Source organism: Thermobia domestica, chromosome 11, assembly GCF_964235325.1.
Source record: "Thermobia domestica chromosome 11, izTheDome1.hap1.1, whole genome shotgun sequence".
In the NCBI taxonomy this organism is placed as follows: Eukaryota; Metazoa; Arthropoda; class Insecta; order Zygentoma; family Lepismatidae; genus Thermobia; species Thermobia domestica.
This window is the reverse complement of record NC_137464.1, coordinates 189,195,431-189,213,268: the sequence shown is the minus strand read 5'-3', so window position 1 is coordinate 189,213,268 and position 17,838 is coordinate 189,195,431. Positions and strand designations below refer to the sequence as shown.

The following is a 17,838-nucleotide window of genomic DNA, read 5'->3' as shown; positions in this document are numbered from 1 at the left end:
CTTGATCATCATTTATTGTATATAACAAATGAATGAGTTTAATTTGCCTTAAGATATTCAAAGAGAGTAAGTAATAAAATTAATAGAATAAAAATCGAAAATTCGAAAATTTTTCAATACAATTTAAAAAAGAAGAAATTATGACTTGTTAAACATGCTTGTTATACCTTAATCACTTCGTCAGTGTTATTGTCTGCAACCATTGGTTTTACTAATATATTCATGTTACTGTTTATTTAATTAAAACAAAGCCTTTAGCTACAGGAAGTGCGGTAATAACCAGTTTATCATCTAAATTAAACATTACTAATAAGAAAGAGAAAATATAAAACTATTGTTAATTGTATTAACTCTTTTAAAGAAAAATTGGAAATATGGATAAAGAGTATATTAAAGATACTATGAAAGAATTAAAACTCTTAAAACATTTTCTGGATAAGTCAGTAAACTTAAAGATACTGTTAATTAGGATGTGGAAGAGATGATAGGCCTATCTGTATGTGGTAAAACGTTTCTGTTATTCAAATTCTTATACACCCAGACTGGTTAAACAGTAATTATATATATCGGGTGTTCTAAAAATGACGCTCAGGGACCACAAAGCATTATTCTACAAGTCAAAATTAAGCAATGTATATATATATACATATATATATATATATATATATATATATATATATATATATACTATATATTTGTATACCTTTCGAGTCCTCGTCTGGAGACACAAATTGGACTATGTGGCAACGTCGCCAATAAAGAACCATAGATTAGATCTACCAATCTATCAACTAGTTATATCGATTCTTTCGAGATGGCAGCTAAAGTCGATATTCCTTGACACTAGCATTACTTATTAGTGTAGCAATCGATTCAACTGCTTGTTGTATTCATAGAGTATTGCTAATGGCTCCAAGTTAATCTGCGACGTTGCCACATTATGAAATTTAGATGCCCCGTAGAAGCTGAAGGAGGCCTCGGAGGGCATATCCATAATATAACATTTTCGCTTTATTTTGGCCTGTAGAATAGTGCTCTGTGATCCGTGGGCACCATTTTTAGAACACCAGATACATACATATTCCAAAATGATGAATCATCCTATATATATATCAGCAATTGCAAAATCGATTTGAAAAGAAGAATTGAAATTTGAAGATTAAATAGTAATATTTTTATCCAATAATAATTAAATTATACCTATTGATGAATGTAAAAAATACTTGATTTTCATATTTGATTTGATTTTAGAAAGCCATTAGAAATTATATTACAAGAAGAAAACATAAACATTTAAATTTTTATCTTGCACAAACATATTCGAAAGTACTAAAACTATTAGATAGAGATAACATTATTTTTTATGTATATTTCCTCAAGATGATACTAATTTTAAACGTATATATAATGAGTTTGTTGGGGGATTCTATTCATGCTTTAGGAAATGAGATTAAAGAAGTAACGTAATAAAATACAAATTTAATAACAGAACTTGTTCCTGTTGCATACAAAAATTCGAAAATAGATTACATTTTATTAAAAACACCTCCAATGCATGAAAAGGTAAATTATGATAGTTCCATGGGTGAAAATGATACACCTGAAACAGAAGAGATAAAACATATGAAGAAACAAATTCAAGATAGTATCGAAGGAATAGAATCACTTAGAAAAGATTCACAATTTAAAACAGCAGAAGTAACAACATTAGAGGACATAGCGGCACATTATTCAAGTTCAGGAGACTATAAAGATAAAAATGCAGCATTAGAAATTTACGCTGATCTAAAAGCTAGAAGAAAAGTTAAAATAAGTAATTTCGAAGTGAATTTTGAAGGTGTTTATCTTATAATTGGAGGTGAAACGTATACAGGAAAAAAGGGTTATGGGTGTTATTAACGGGAAAACACAAGATTACACTGAAAATGATGAAAACGACTACTATGGTATATTAATACAATATAATGCTATTTTTTTGCAATAACGATGTAAAAACACAAAAACTATAAGCTTCGAAAGGTAAGAAATAAAATAATATCATATGGGTTTTATGAAAAAAAAATTGCCAATCAATGCTCGAAAAACAGAAGAAGGATTTAAGATTTAGATTCCTGGGCTTTCAGCATCTATGGCCATGTTAACCCGTCACGTTTGAGGGATGACGTCCCTCTGCGAGCACACTAGCCAGGGAAAGGGAAGAAGGAAAAGATTAGAGAGGGACGTAAAAAAATAAAATGAAATCTTTGAGTTTTACGTCCCACGGTATGCCGGTTAGTCTAAAGGACACGGTGTTGATGAGAAATGAATGAAATGAAGAAAGTGGGAGGAAACGGGAGAACCCCGAGAAAACCCACGAGCACAGTGTTTGTCCACCACAAAGTCCACACGGCGTGAGCTGGGATCGAACCAGGGACCCCGAGCACCAGAGTTGCACGCTCTACCACTGAGCCACCGCGCTCCCAGAGAGAGGGAAGTGGCCTGGGACCTATATGTTAGGTACCACCCAGGCATTCACCTGGTGTGAATGAGGAAAACCCAGGAAAACCTCATTCAAGATGGCTGGCCTGAAAGAACTTTTTACATTTTTTCGACCGAGTGCCCCACCGGGTGTCGAACCCGGGATCGCTTGCACCGATGGTGAGAGCGTTAGTGACTATGCTACGCGGGGCCACGGAAAACGGAAGAAATCATAAAAATCTGGAAAAGCAATAAAGCAATACACTGACTTCCCAGAAGAATGTATTTGAGTGGGTGACGTTTGAAAGTTAATAGATAGGTTAATCGTTATTGATGGAGAAGAAAAAGCTGGTAATAATAATTTTTACAACGAGAAAGCGGATATTATGGACATGATCAATTTTAAACTCTCAATTTATTCCAACGATTCAAGAGGTATACGTTATGTGATAAAAAATATTGAGCACATTATCACCAAGTTTCGAACAAGAGAAATATGCTAAAGGGTTAGTAAATGACTTGATTAATTAACTTCCATTTGAAATGCATATTCTAGGACTTAGTACTTATTAAGTTAATGAACAACTCAGTGTTTGCAAAGACAATAGAAAATATTAGAAAAAAGATGTAAACCAATAGAAGTTATAAGTGACGTATTAAAAGTGGAAAAATTCATTGCAAAACCAAATTTTAGAAATAGAATTATTTATGCAGGAAATCTATGTGCAATAATAATACAGTGAATAAGACTATATTAACTTCTGACAAACCAATATATGTATAAATGAGCACATTTGATCTATCAAAATATTTAATGTATGACTTCCATTATAATGTAATGGAACCGAAATATCAAGACAAAATAGAAATGTTATACAGATACGTATAGTTATATTTATAATATTGAAACGAAAAATGTATACAAAGATATGATAAGTTTTAATTATTACTTCAATACAAGTCATACTTCATAAATAAGAAAATGTTTGATATAATGAAAGATGAAGTTAAAGGAAAATTATAGAAGATCAAAAATGTACTAAAAGAGCATCACAGATCGACCTATCAGATAAAAATTTTAAGTTTTCGTTCGGGACGTCGGAAGGAAGAGTCCATTTGCGCTCAGGTAAGGCAGGTATGTAATTAACATGTGGTACGGGGGCCATTATTTGATTCAGTTGTGTAGCGTATCAAAAGAAATGCTGCCTCAATTAAAGTTCCAACCCTCTTATGTCCCGATTGCGAATTCATTAAATTTTATTCATTAAAATTACTACAAAACATTCTTCATTGTAGGATATCCCACCTAGGTATAATGTGGATAGTAATGTGGTCATTAAAATAAACTTTTATATTATTCACGTTTTCTGATAAGCAAACTAAATTATTTTCCAGTTATATTGTTTGTATTAGTACAATTTATCATTCTATAGATGCATACGCTAAAAGTTATATACACTTAAAAACGAAAGCAGTTTTGATGACTCAAAAGACGTGTTGAATACATTATCAGAGACACACCAAGGATAGTTCGATAAGCAATTAGCAATTTCGACCAACAAGATTTTAAATTGCAAAATTTGCCTAGGAATTATTACATTAAATTCATCAGCATATGTTTATGCAAAATTTATACTCAATTGTGAACGAAACAACGTAGACCCTCGAAATTATTATTAATACACAAACTTTGCATTTGTGTGTGATAACATATTTGATCCTTTCCTTTCCGTTTTCAGAGCTTTGGAAATTAATTCAACATATTAACCACATAGTATTAACTAGGCTACATCTTGACTACATGAACAAAACTTATGTAATTTTAATGCATTGTATTGGAATATTGCCAAATTATATATATATATATATATATATATATATATATATATATATATATATATATATATATATATATATATATATATATATATATATTTGGTAGCAAACTAAGTATCAAGATACTTTCTGCCTAAAATCTACACGCAATATTCTACAGGAATTTATAATTGCTGAAAACGTCCACATTTATTACACTTACCCTTGCAACATTCTCAAAAACATCAACTAAGTGGTGCTGAATAGTATGAGAATCTGAGGCTTGTCCCAGAATTTCCAGCAAAGCTGGGTCAGAGACGAAGAAAAATCTTGGAAATTTCATCCTCTTCTGTTCCAAATACCTGAAAACACATGCGCATTACATAACGTAACCAATAATAATAATAATAATAATAATAATAATAATAATAATAATAATAATAATAATAATAATAATAATAATAATAATAATAATAATAATAATAATAATAATAATTATTATTATTATTATTATTATTATTATTATTATTATTATTATTATTATTATTATTATTATTATTATTATTATTATTATTATTGCCTAGGTAATATGTATTTTTCATGGTGCTATTTCCTAAGATTCTTAAAGAAACTAGTGCAAAAATAAGTTAAATATGTGTTTTAACAAAGTCTGTATTTAGCAAAAATCTGTCTCTAATATAACTATTTAACAACTATATCAGCTTTTAAATAGTGCTGTTCGTCTACACTAGGCGAATATTTATACATAATGAAAATAGAATATGTACAATGAGATTTTGTTAAAGGCCAATTTACTATTTTCTACGAGAATGTCTTTCCTACTATGCTCTTTTTCAGAACTGCATGCACTTTTCTTTTAACTTTTTAAAATTTGAAAAGAGAGTCTTTGAAAGCCATTTAGGACAAATGGTGACTCACAGTAGTATTAACTTGAAATAATGAACAAAACAAGTATTGAAGAAATGGTTCTTAGTTTTTTAGTTTCCTTTTGATTCATATTTTAGCATTACGATTTCAGATGAAGTACTGTAAACAGACTCATTGTAGCTCATTATAGGCGAACACAATTTTACAATTAGAACTTGTACTTCAGAAGTTGAAAAAGGGGGAAGAGAGTACAGAGTGATACTGGGTGTCGGAGGTAATGCCAAAGGCACGTACGCTAACCGCTTACCCACGAGGGAGCTTATTAGTTGACAAAGATTACGTATGACAATACACAGGGGTTTTCATTATTTTGATAACTATATCAACGCAGTAGTAGACTTTAAACTTAAAATAAATAAATGCTTACCCTGTGAGAGACTTTTGGCACGTCTCCAACTGATTTAATAAATGGGGAAGTAGCTCTCCCAACATTTCATTACCGCAGCAGCAATCAACAACATTTGGCGTTTCATGAGCTTTATTCATAATTGATACCCAGTTCTTGTCAATTCCCTATGAGGCAAAATGGAATAATATCTTAAATACATAAGGAAGAAATTGTTATTACATTTATGAAAAAAAAACTTTACTATATACTAACTGAAATGCTTATTATTCGCAAGTAGACAATAGGTTTACGGAAGATATGTAAACATTCTTTCCCCCTTAGAATACACAGTTCAAATAATGTGTAATTAAAAAAAAATACTCTGCTTTTTACACAAATTTTGAACTTCCCTACCTTCTTAGCCAATTAATCTACACGTGACATGATAAAACTTTTTTGCAGGAACTAAGTTTCAGGATGCGATCACAAATAACAGATAATGTCTATTCCAAAATGTGAAAAAATATAGATGTTGCACCTTTTCCACTTTCAACCAGAATTTTGGAAAATGCTGTGTCACGTGTCCGCTTTCTTGCAATTAGGAGTTTATATCAGATTTTCATCTTCCTAACTTGAAGGGCTTATGAGATACTCTATTGTCCGGTTTAATTGTAAACCCCACGATCTTTTAAGTAGACGTCCTTTAATCAAAGTGGTGATTAAAACCTAGCTTGAGGTAGATACTAAGTATGGTCCAAAATTCATTTTTCAGCCATTTTCAACAAACAATGTTGCTTTCAATCTTGAGTAAAAAAAAGAAGCTCCTTTCTATCTCCGTAACTTCAAAGATTTATCTGGGGAAAATTTTGAGTCCCTTTACCTCCTTTAGTATAAGTATTTAAAAAAAATCTTATAATCATTATTCTCGTAACAAAAGGAGTTTACTGTCCAAATATCACGTCTCTAGATATGTTAGTGTGGATGGGATACTCAGTGAATCAATCTCACTCTTTCATATAGTAGTACATTAAGTACGTATTGCTCCCCTTCCAGAAGTGAAAATTTTGGAAACATTGAAATACATGATTCCTTTACTTTTTATTAACAGGTTAGATAAACATTTTCACACTTCCAAATTAAGCAAATCCTTACGCTAAACAGTTTCTGAGTAAATAATAGGAAATCTAATTATAGAAATTGTCTCCTTTATCTTCTTTAGAAGAGAAATTTCTGCAGATGCTGAAATACTGTATGTATTTAATTATTTTTATTTAAGAGTTCATAGACTGATTTTCACATATCCAATTTAAGCTAATCCTCACCATGGGCACTTTCGCAGTGAAGAAAGAACAATTTGGATATTATAGAAATGACACAAATTTTCACCCTTAGAAGCGGAATTTTCGAAAATGCTGAAACATATATTCATTTATTTAAGAATACATACACCGAATTTTATATCTACAACTTAAGCGAATCCCTAAATTTGGCACTTTGTGAATAAATAAAGGGAAAATTCAATATTTTAGAAATTAGCACCATTTTTTCCTTTAGGAACAGAATTTTTGAAAACATTGAAGCATTTCCTTATATTTAAGAGTTTATAAACATAATTTCACATCTCTATTTTTAAAACCACAAAGGGCATTTATCTCTTTTAGACAATTTTAATAGAATCTTATATAAAACATTAATACTTTACATAAAGTCAAACCAGTAATAATTTCGTTTACATGTTCAATTATTACTTAAGTATAATAAATATTTCCTGTTTTCACAGTTTTTCCCTTAAATTAATCAAATACAGAAATTCTAACAGTATTACAATTTCAGCAACTACATAGCCAACTATATGTAATACACAAATTAATAGAAGTCATACTGATGTTAGACACAAAGGCTGAATATCTGAATTATAATCAATGTGTACATTAAGAACCTTAATAGTAGATCTAAACCAGGGTTTCTACTGATCTGGAGAAATCTATTTCCCTGACCTTCCCTGACCCACAGGAAATTCCCTGACTTTCATGACAGGTGTCGGGTGATGTTGATATATATATATAAATAAGGAATAAATAACGGTTAATATTTATATGTGAGAACATTTATTCTATAGAAACAAATAGTAATCAATTGCTCATACATACATTCCACTTACCTTCCATAAAAATCTGAGCAATGTCTTATACTGTGATAATTTATAGTTAGCTAAGCTGAAATTAGTATACAATTAATGGTGGAAAAATATATTTTATAAAATTTCCCTGTCTTTCCCTGATTTCCTGAGTCGTTTTAAAAATAGCCCTGAGAGTCGTTTTAAAAATAGCCGATCCCCTTCCCTTGGCTCGTTTTTGGGGAACCATTCCTCAAAGTGTTTACCTTTACATTTTCTACTTTTATTTAAATCCTTAAGATTGCATTACCTTTCAAAATTTAACTTATTTAATGATTTATTTTGAATTATATTCAAATTTTATTCTCCTACTAGCTTTGACAAAAACATCTATTTCTCTCGCTTGTAGTGTATAAATGAATTTTAACTGAGTTAGCGTTATTATTGTAGCAACATGTGGAAAATCTTAGCCTCCATTCCGATTTTTAGTATAAAAGAGTTTATCATCAGCTGACCCATGTAGATACAACCACTATTTCAATATTTTCCGAACTAGTTCATACACAGATGTAAGAAAACTCGGTGTGGCGAAGCTTCCAATCCACTCGGTGTGGCTATGGGCATATAATTTGAAGTACTCATAAACTACCTCTACAAAAATAGTTGCAGAAGTACCGTAGCATTCTGAAACATGGTTATTTGGATAGGGCACATACTAGTTCTTAAGTGAAGTCTTGACCCGACTACGATAGGTCCCATAGTATTGGGGCTATGGACCTTTAAAGTTCATTTTTCATGTTTACGGCAGCCTATAACACCGAAATCACGGATTTCTGCATCCAGGTTGGTCTATACTTTTTGTCTTATCTTGGTGTCAAGAATCACTTCCCATATGTTATCGGTGTCGTTTTGAAACACCCTGTATATATAAATAGAAATTAAATGCGTCTGTGACAACGTAATCTTCTTACTAGGTTTAAAACCTATTTTACCAATCCCTTGTAAGATTTTCACTAATTTCTCCAGATTATATTTATTCTCTGTTCCTATATGCAATTTGTATTTGCAACGAAAATAATCAAACTTCTCATCTACCTCCAAGTTGGCAATACCATCTCTATTTACATTCACTGCACAATTATCTACTACCTACGATCTCCTATAGGGTCTCATTCCAAAAGTTACACATTTTGTAGCAGATATTTGCATATTCAAATTTTCAATCATTTCATTAAACTCATTAACCAACTCACTTAACTCTTTTGAAATTATTAGAATGCCATCAGCATAAGCCATCACTGGTATTGTATATCATTCTTAAACTTGTTTCCTTTCCCTGTATCAAACATTTACAAATGATGCTACCTATCACTAACTTACACAAAGTTGGACTCAGTTAGTATCCCTGTCTAACCCCTATCTCAACAGCAATATTTAAATTTGTTCCTCTTAAATTCTGGGACAATGGTATAATAATTATCAAGTATAGATTTGTTCAAGAGCGCTTGTAGACTATCCTTATGTGGTACACTATAACAGGCTTTCATAATATCAAAATGAAGTAACCATATAGGGGTGCAAAAACTTATTAAAGTTGAATTGCCTAGCACTATTTATATGTATTACTTTACGTAGCCTTTCATCGATAATGCTAGTAAATATACGGCATATTATTGAAGATATAATCAACGGTTTCCAGTTTGTAGTATATCTAAGATCTTTCCTAAGTTTTGGTATTAGCACCGACTTGTTTATCTTCCACTATCGTGGTACATATCCTGAACACAACAATATACTATACAGTAACGTTAATATCTAACAAACATCATCACTATTGACATATTTTTCCCTCAACCTTATCCATTTCTGGTGCTATACCCAGTGAATACTGAATTATTCAATGTATCTTTCTCCTTTCAATGTGTCCATATATATGTATGAAACAATACTGATCTCTCACAATATCATACATAAGAAGCACTGACGTATTTCGTACAAGTAATAAAATAAATAACGAGATAACTTATTTTTACACAAGAAGCATACACCGATAATACATAGAGCAAAAACAAACAAGAGCAAGTAAGAATTACCTGAAATCTTTTGGCTTCAGCGGGCAACTGCTTGGCAATATCACCACCAACAAATACAGCTTCTAAGTACACCCATAAGTTTTGAACAATCAGCCAGTTTTCCAGAATTTCAGATGTACTTGTTAAATTCTGTACCCACGTCTGAATTTCTCTTTTGAAAGGCGCATTGTATCTAGAGAATTTAAAACAAATGTTTTGTTTGAAAAATATTCGTATTTTACGCCTTTCCCTGCATTAGTAACACAAACTTATCCATAAAAGGGAAAGTAATAAAAAATAATTAATATTTTAAATTATGTAAACTTAACGAAGATTTTAGCTTTGCTCTGATAAACTGTGAAACCAAATTTAAAATGAAATAAAACTTGTAATAGGATTCATATAGTATACTACCTAGGAATCTTCCACGAAAAAGAAAAGAAAGAAAAAAAGTTAACTTAATGTGTAGCGCTTATGAATGTATAATTTTCTATAGATAGAAGTTTAGTTATGTTGTTAAAACATGGTGAGTGTATGACATGATCGAAAAGTGTGCATATTTTGCAGAAAATATAACATGTTATTGCTTGTCATAAAGTATTTAATCGTAAACAGAAACAGTATTGAGCCAATGACCAAATTGGGAATAAATTACATCTATCATACTTATATATATATAAATTTGCTCTAGGTATACTTTAATATACTAGCACTAATTTTTTGAATTTTTACAGCTAGAATAGAAGTCTTGGAATTTTAATTTATTAACGGTATGTCATACCGACTCATACCATTCCAATGCGATCGTTGTATTGAGTATTGAAATTTCAACAGAACCAGAACACAGTGGGCTATATATATATATGTTACACACTGTATTGAGTGTACTATATTTACGACTACAACAACATTCAAATCAGTAGGTAAGAAATGATTGAGTGGTGTAGGTTAGTTTGCTATGAATATTTCGTGTGCTCTAAACTGGAAATTGAAATTTTTACTTCATGTGTTTCTACAATGTTTCCAGAATACGTATAAATTCAAACACGAAGACAAACTTTTAAAAAATACTATTTCTTGTAATTCCGACAAATTAAAACTTAGAAAATTCAAATTACAATGTACTCGAAATTGTTTAATTTAAAACTCTTAGGATAATTTCTATGTTAATTGCCTTGTCTTTGTAGTCGAGTAAAATAAGTATTTCTTTCTTTTCTTTTTTATTCATGACATATAGTATGTCATATAGGGTCGTTAATATTCTTCAGAAGGTCAGTTCACGCTTGTTGCCCCAGAATAAAACATTTTATTTTGGGATTTTGTGCGTAAAGTGTTAAATCTACGTTGCATATATGAAGCTATTAGGAAACGAAAACTTACAAGATCACTAGTTACTTAGTGTTGCAAACCATGGCCCCTACAGTTTTACAAAGATCTAAAATGTGGTAATTGTTAATACTCTTATAACAGTAGAACACAAGAAATAGGGTAGAATAATACATTTGTATAATTTGATATTGTAAATATACTATGCTGTGGTGTACTATACATTTTGATATTGTATATCTTATGATAACTAATTGTTGCTTTGTAAAATTATAACATATTAAAAATCCGAATGTTGTTAAACGATTGTATCTCGGAAAAATATACACAAAAGTGTTACATTTTACTATGAAGATCATTCCCGTACACACAAAAGCCAATACCAGTAACGAGCTCGATATTTCAAGCTATTTCGTAAATACGCAAAATGTGTGTAAAGTTTGTAACATTGCTTGAATTATCTTTTATTTCATTAGATGTATAAGCCAGTGGAATCTTTTTTCTTGACTGACGACACACTTTACTGAACGTTCAGATCGCGGCACACTTGTTTGATACTTTTATTAGTAATAATAATAATATACTTTATATTAGTGTAACCCTATAAGTTTTTATAATGTAATGATATTTTTATTAGTAATAATAATAATATACATTATGTTAGTGTAACCCTGTAAGTTTTTATAATGTAATGATATTTTTATTAGTAATAATAATAATATACATGATATTAGTGTAACCCTATAAGTTTATATAATGTAATGATATTTTTATTAGTAATAATAATAATATACATTATATTAGTGTAACCCTATAAGTTTATATAATGTAATGATATTTTTATTAGTAATAATAATAATATACATTATATTAGTGTTACCTTATAAGTTTATATAATGTAATGATATTTTTATTAGTAATAATAATAATATACATTATGTTAGTGTAATCCTGTAAGTTTTTATAATGTAATGATATTTTTATTAGTAATAATAATAATATACATTATGTTAGTGTAACCCTATAAGTTTTTATAATGTAATTTCTCTATGTAGCATTGAGCATTATTGCTGCAGCTGGAGGTGTTGACTGTCCCAGTCTGTCTCAAAGTTGATTTTTGCTAATTATTATGAAATTCTTCATGATTTTTAAATTCTAAAATTTCGCAACACACCCTAGGGGACTGCGTGACACACCAATGTGTCGCAACAGAATGATTCAGAACCGCTGGTATAAGCTATGTTACAAGTTTTTTGCTTCTGTAATGAGAATCTTGTACGTTTTCCATTGGTAAGCTTCGTTTTTTATATACTTAAATTTGATTTAAAGTACTCGCTGAGCAAAAATACGTTTATAGTAAAGATTCTTAACGTGTAACAGTTTCGACAACTATCCACTTTGGCTTCATCAGATACTCTCACAAACACGAGAAAACACAGAGGAAACTCACAAACACAAAGGAAACTCACAAACACGATATTTTGTTAAATAGTTCTTGCTTTTTTAAAATACAATGCTGTTATAATATTTCTTAATCGTATCAATCAAAAAGGTAATTTAAGCGGCTTCACAGATCGAATTTCAGTAAACAGAGTAATAATTTTTATGTTTACTAAGAACTATGTACACAACAAAATGTGGTGATCGTGTATGTACTTTTCCAAGTTACAGATATCTTAAAATATTCAAATTTTCTAACTGATATGATCGAGCGGTTTAAGTTATTTAGCAGACACTCGGAAAACCTATCTGTCGATGGTTCGAATCCCTTTCAGTGCACTGTTGTTATACATCGAAGTCGAATTAAAAAAAATAGTATTAAATTTTCTCTATATACATTTCTAGAACATACTACAATTTATTACTCAGTAAATTGGCAAATAGTTTTAATTTTTGTTCACTTCGTCGTTTGTTGTCCGTAACATTATTATTGATTTGAAAAGGTATTCTTTGACACGAGAGTACAGATCAGCAACACAAACAACTTCACAAGTATAATTTTCTAAGTATTAGATAGTTACAAAGATTCTCAGATTTTCACAATTTTAAAAATGTGAAAAATGGCGAGACTGACGAGCACCCGGAAGAAGATAAAGCTCTAAAAGTCTATTTTCTACTCCCAACACATAAATTTTTCGGTACCTGTTAGAAAGCAAAGATCCAAGAACCATCAAGGAATCTTCACACAAGGCGATTATCTCTTGTGTTTCTGCACCTTTCAAAAGCAACTCTCCTCTGTTTTTAAACGAAGAAAAAGACAATTCTACCGTGGCCCAGTCAGCTTTAACTTGTTTCAATTTTGCTTCTATATCTTTCTCCTTCACAGCACTGACGCAGATGTCCTGTTAAAAGTACAAAAATAAGTGTCAAGTAATTACCTTTAATATCACTCTTGGAAGTTTTGGATTTTTAAAGTATATTTTAGACTTTCAGTCAAACAACATGTTAGAATATGGAATTAAAAAAAAAAAAAAAAACATCTGCTAAATTTAGTCATACAAATATGAACTTAATAATTGAGATTCACCAGCACCTCACCTATGTATTAAAAGGTACAGAAATTATATGTTCATATTTCAGAGTTAATTTCCAATCTAATAAAAATCAAGAGAAAAGTAAGTAGTCTTAGGTGTACGTGGTTCTAGCTTCTATTTTCCATGAGAGAGTGTTAATAACACTAATAATATTAGGTAAATCTTATGCGTTTAAGTCTAGGAGGCTTATGTGGGCAATTTTAACTGGAAACCCAATCGGAAAAAGATCATTAGGAAGACCTAGGCGCAGATGGGAAAGCAATATTAAGATGGATCTCGCAGAAATAAGAATACAAAGTAGACATGGGTCCAATTGACTAAGAACAGAAGTCAATGGAGAGTTTTTGTGAATACGGAGTTTAACCTCCGGGTTCCATAGGTCATAGAGTTAGTTAGTATTGAACGCATTTCACTGAGTTGGGTTCTACCTTAAATTGTGTGTCCACGTTTCATGTAGCCTCGGCGCTGAAAATAGACATTAAACTTTAATAAATAAACAAAGAAACAATTTAATAAAGTTGAAACAATTTAAACATCATACTTCTCAATTTCTAAGTTGTTCAATTTCCACACTATGTTCAATGTCTTCAAGAAAATTCGCGAATTTTTATAAAATTAAAAATAAATATATATTTTTCAAAATTATATATATATATATATTACTTTCTATAGGTATTAACTTTGAGAAAATGTCCTTTCAAGCTTTGTTTCTGTTTCATTCTCTGGGCTGACAGATTAAGTAAACAGGGAGCGTTATTATCACCTAACGCAGCAAAGTTACTGTCCTAATCATTCATCCCAACTCTTGGAGCTCAACAGCAGAGTGAATGGCGAAACTATCAACACCATGCTAGAGGCGGACCAAGTAAACACTACTGGCAAATAGAATCTAACCCCACGACACGTTTTTGAATTTATCACCCTAAATGAACTCATTTTCACCCTGTCTTGTACAGTCATCTCCCACTCAACACCACACAGACTCCTGTGCAAATATATCGTCAGGGCCTTCAGAATACCTCAATGTGCTACTGCTAGCAGGGTGATGCTACCTTAAATCACTTAATCTATGTCTGTCCATACACACAACATTACCGACCGGTATTTCTTACTTCCTTGCACCCCTTGCTTGGTTATGGCCCCATTCCAGTGTGCACCATTCTCGCCATTAATAACGCCACTGTGAGTTATCATCTCCTTCAGCTTCTTCTCAATAATATCGATCTGTAATCAGCCACAGCAGCCCCAGTTATCTTCACTTGCGCCACATGACTTCCTACTCTAAGCTAACATCTGTGAATCCTTGTACTTACCTTTCTTAGTACTCCCCAATGTTCAAGGCGCTATTTCTGGAACACAAAGGGGAAGGAGGGTTTTCTTCTCGCCCAGAAGTGGAAGTAGAAGTGGAAGCACTACGTATATTTTGTGGAACATACAGTTATTAGTAATTAATACAAATAATAAAAACGCAATACTTGCCTCAACTTCATCTTTATATTTCAGTAGAGGAGCTTCCATTACATTTCGAAGCAGAAAATTTTCGGAATTGATATCGAAAAAAAATTTTGTAACATCTCCTATCCTTATCCAATGTCTTTCCATCATGGCTTTATTAGACATCAATTCCAATAAAGGGCAAGTTTCATTAAAATCATCAATCTTTTTCTTTAAATCTAAATACGCTTGCCATTCCATCATTCCCTTAGGAAGCTTTTTACATCTAAAATGAAACACAGTAGTCCATAATGAAACATATATATGAGAAAATATAGAAGTTTAAATTGACCTTAAAATATTCATTTCATTGAAGTAATAAGTAGAGCTACGTAGTTTTCATTTACCTTTAAAAAAAAAAAGACATAAGAAAACGGTTGATACAATATATTTAAAAGAAAAATAAGTAGGGATTCCCGGCATAAGTGTTCCCTTAGATGCCTCTAAATAACTTCCTCTCTAAGTCAAGACCATTTTCTTGTACTCAGAAATGGATTTTCCCCAAATTTTTATCAAGTAGTTTAATCTGTTTGCAGTATAAAATTCAAATCATCCAGAAAATATTATTTCTACACACGCCACTAAATCAATTTTATCTAAATCAGCTTCCCCAACTGTTTAAATCGCCTTCTTGTATAAAAATACAAAATTTCAGGAAATTTCATGGATTTCATTGAAGCTGCTTTATGTATACAATTCAGGAGTCCTTCACGTAAACATTGTTTCCTCAGTCACCAGTAAACGAGTTTTTGTGAAGTCAAAACGTGGTTAAATCGGTTTTCCGCAACAAGGAATAGAATTTTTCTTCTAAATTTCATGAAAATCGTTAGAACTGTTCAAGACAAAATGCTCCCCGAAAATCTAGTCTCTGCAATGGCCATTAAACTGGTTTTCACAGAGACGAAGCTTGGCTAAATCTATTTTCCGTAGGGAAAAAGAAGGAAATTTTAATGAAAATTCATTAACATCGATAGACTGGTAATCAAAGTTTAATTTAGGCACATATCTGAAAATATTGCGTCTGCAGACGCACTAGAATTGTTTGCACGTTCGAAACACAACTAAATTGCTTTCTCGTGCCAAGAAATGAATGAAACTTGCTGTAGCCAAAGTTTAACTCAGGCAGCTCCTCACAAATGTTTCTGCGGATACACTATACTAAATTTGGTTTTCGATTATTTTAAACCTCCCTGAATCGCCTTTTCAAACCAAGAAACGAATTTTCACCAAATTTCGTGAAAACTGTTGGAGCCACATCCAATATGTTTCTGCAACTTCACAAAATGTTTTTTCGCCAAGAAGAAACGAAATTATTTGTGCGTTATTTTGTTGGGCCGGAAAACGATTTTCACAAAATTTCATGATAATTATTATGCTACTTTCAAGATACATTTCAGGAAACCTCTCGAAAATATTATTTGTGCAGGTGCCACTACGAGTTTTGCAAAATTGAATCCTAATTAAAATGCTTACTGATGTTAAAAAAATTGATTTTCATTGAACTTTACCAAAATCTCTAAATGACTATTCGCAAAGTTGAAACCTGTCTCTGTAAATTATAAGGTAAAATTAACAAATTAATGTTTTATTAATGCAAATCAATTTCTTACTTCCCTTCATAGTAATTTTCTATCATGTATGGGGTATTTTTCGTATATAATTAACATTTTATTCTCTCTGAAACTGATGTGGTAGCATAGGATAAATGTTACTAGTGCTGTTTAGCAACACTGTGTATTGCAAAATAAAAAAAAAATTAAAAAAAAATAAAAACTGATTTAAGCAGTAACTTAATTATGTCATTATGTTTGTATTACAAAATCTTGTAATATTCTCTATTTATTATAGTACAATGAAAGTAAGTTAACATTCATAGTATAGCCCCTCGCGTTAGACTGTCTGCAGTTACCTTCCTACCAGTTCTTCGATTTCACGTCGATGTCAACATTTTTAGTCCATTTTGTCCTTAGAGACGACCATTTTGTCAACCATAGAGTCAACCATTTTGTCCTTAGAGACAAAGAGTTCAGTTACTGCTGTTTTCAGCTCCTTATGGTTCGAGAAGGATCGTGATTTCATGAAGTGCGCCATGGGTCGAAACAAGTAGTAATCCGAAGTTGCAAGATCAGAACTATATGTCGGTTATGGGATCAGTTCGCGCATCAAATTCCTGCATTTGTGGTTGGGTTTATCGAATCAACTGTGGTTTTTCGTTATTCTAGTACAGCAGAGCGCGCTTTTGGTTCACCAATGCAAGACATTTTGGGCGCAATGCAGCATATATTCAAACCTCCTGTTTGGAGTAAAGATGATGATAAAATCGTTAAAAACAAACTCGAAGTGAATTACACTCTGGAAGGTCCATCACACACAAAGTATGTCTATGTTCGAGACGTCCCTGTTTGACGAGCATTTCTGGAAGTTGGTCCTTGCTCAACCATTGTTTTTGCACATTAGGATCCCGGAAGCACCTCCACTTTCCGTCGTATGTGACAATCCGTTTCAGGAAACAAACATCACGGCACGGCACTGTTGTTGGCATACCTCTACTCTCCTCTGGGTCTGAGCTAGGGTTAACTCATGTATCACAATGCGGTTTTCCTGAGTTCGTGAAGATGACACACTACAGTGAACTAGGATATGCGGAATTGATTTGACAATCGTCGTGTGCTGTTGTATTGATTTCCATCAATGGTGTATTACTTGACCTAGAATACATTACCGAGTTTAAAAAAAAAGTGTAAAAGC

The 17,838-nt window shown here is 31.6% G+C and overlaps 1 protein-coding gene across 1 annotated transcript in view; it reads right to left on the bottom strand.

Moving 5' to 3' along the window:
* kl-3 (dynein heavy chain 8, axonemal kl-3) overlaps nucleotides 1–17,838 on the bottom strand; it is a 555,080-nt gene that overhangs the window by 327,605 nt on the left and 209,637 nt on the right. The window contains exons 22-26 of the mRNA XM_081731423.1: nucleotides 15,076–15,316; nucleotides 13,205–13,404; nucleotides 9,758–9,929; nucleotides 5,588–5,733; nucleotides 4,496–4,634 (exon numbers count right to left, since the gene is read on the bottom strand). Of these exons, the coding sequence (XP_081587549.1) occupies nucleotides 4,496–4,634; nucleotides 5,588–5,733; nucleotides 9,758–9,929; nucleotides 13,205–13,404; nucleotides 15,076–15,316 (898 nt within the window). The remainder of the gene's footprint in view (nucleotides 1–4,495; nucleotides 4,635–5,587; nucleotides 5,734–9,757; nucleotides 9,930–13,204; nucleotides 13,405–15,075; nucleotides 15,317–17,838) is intronic.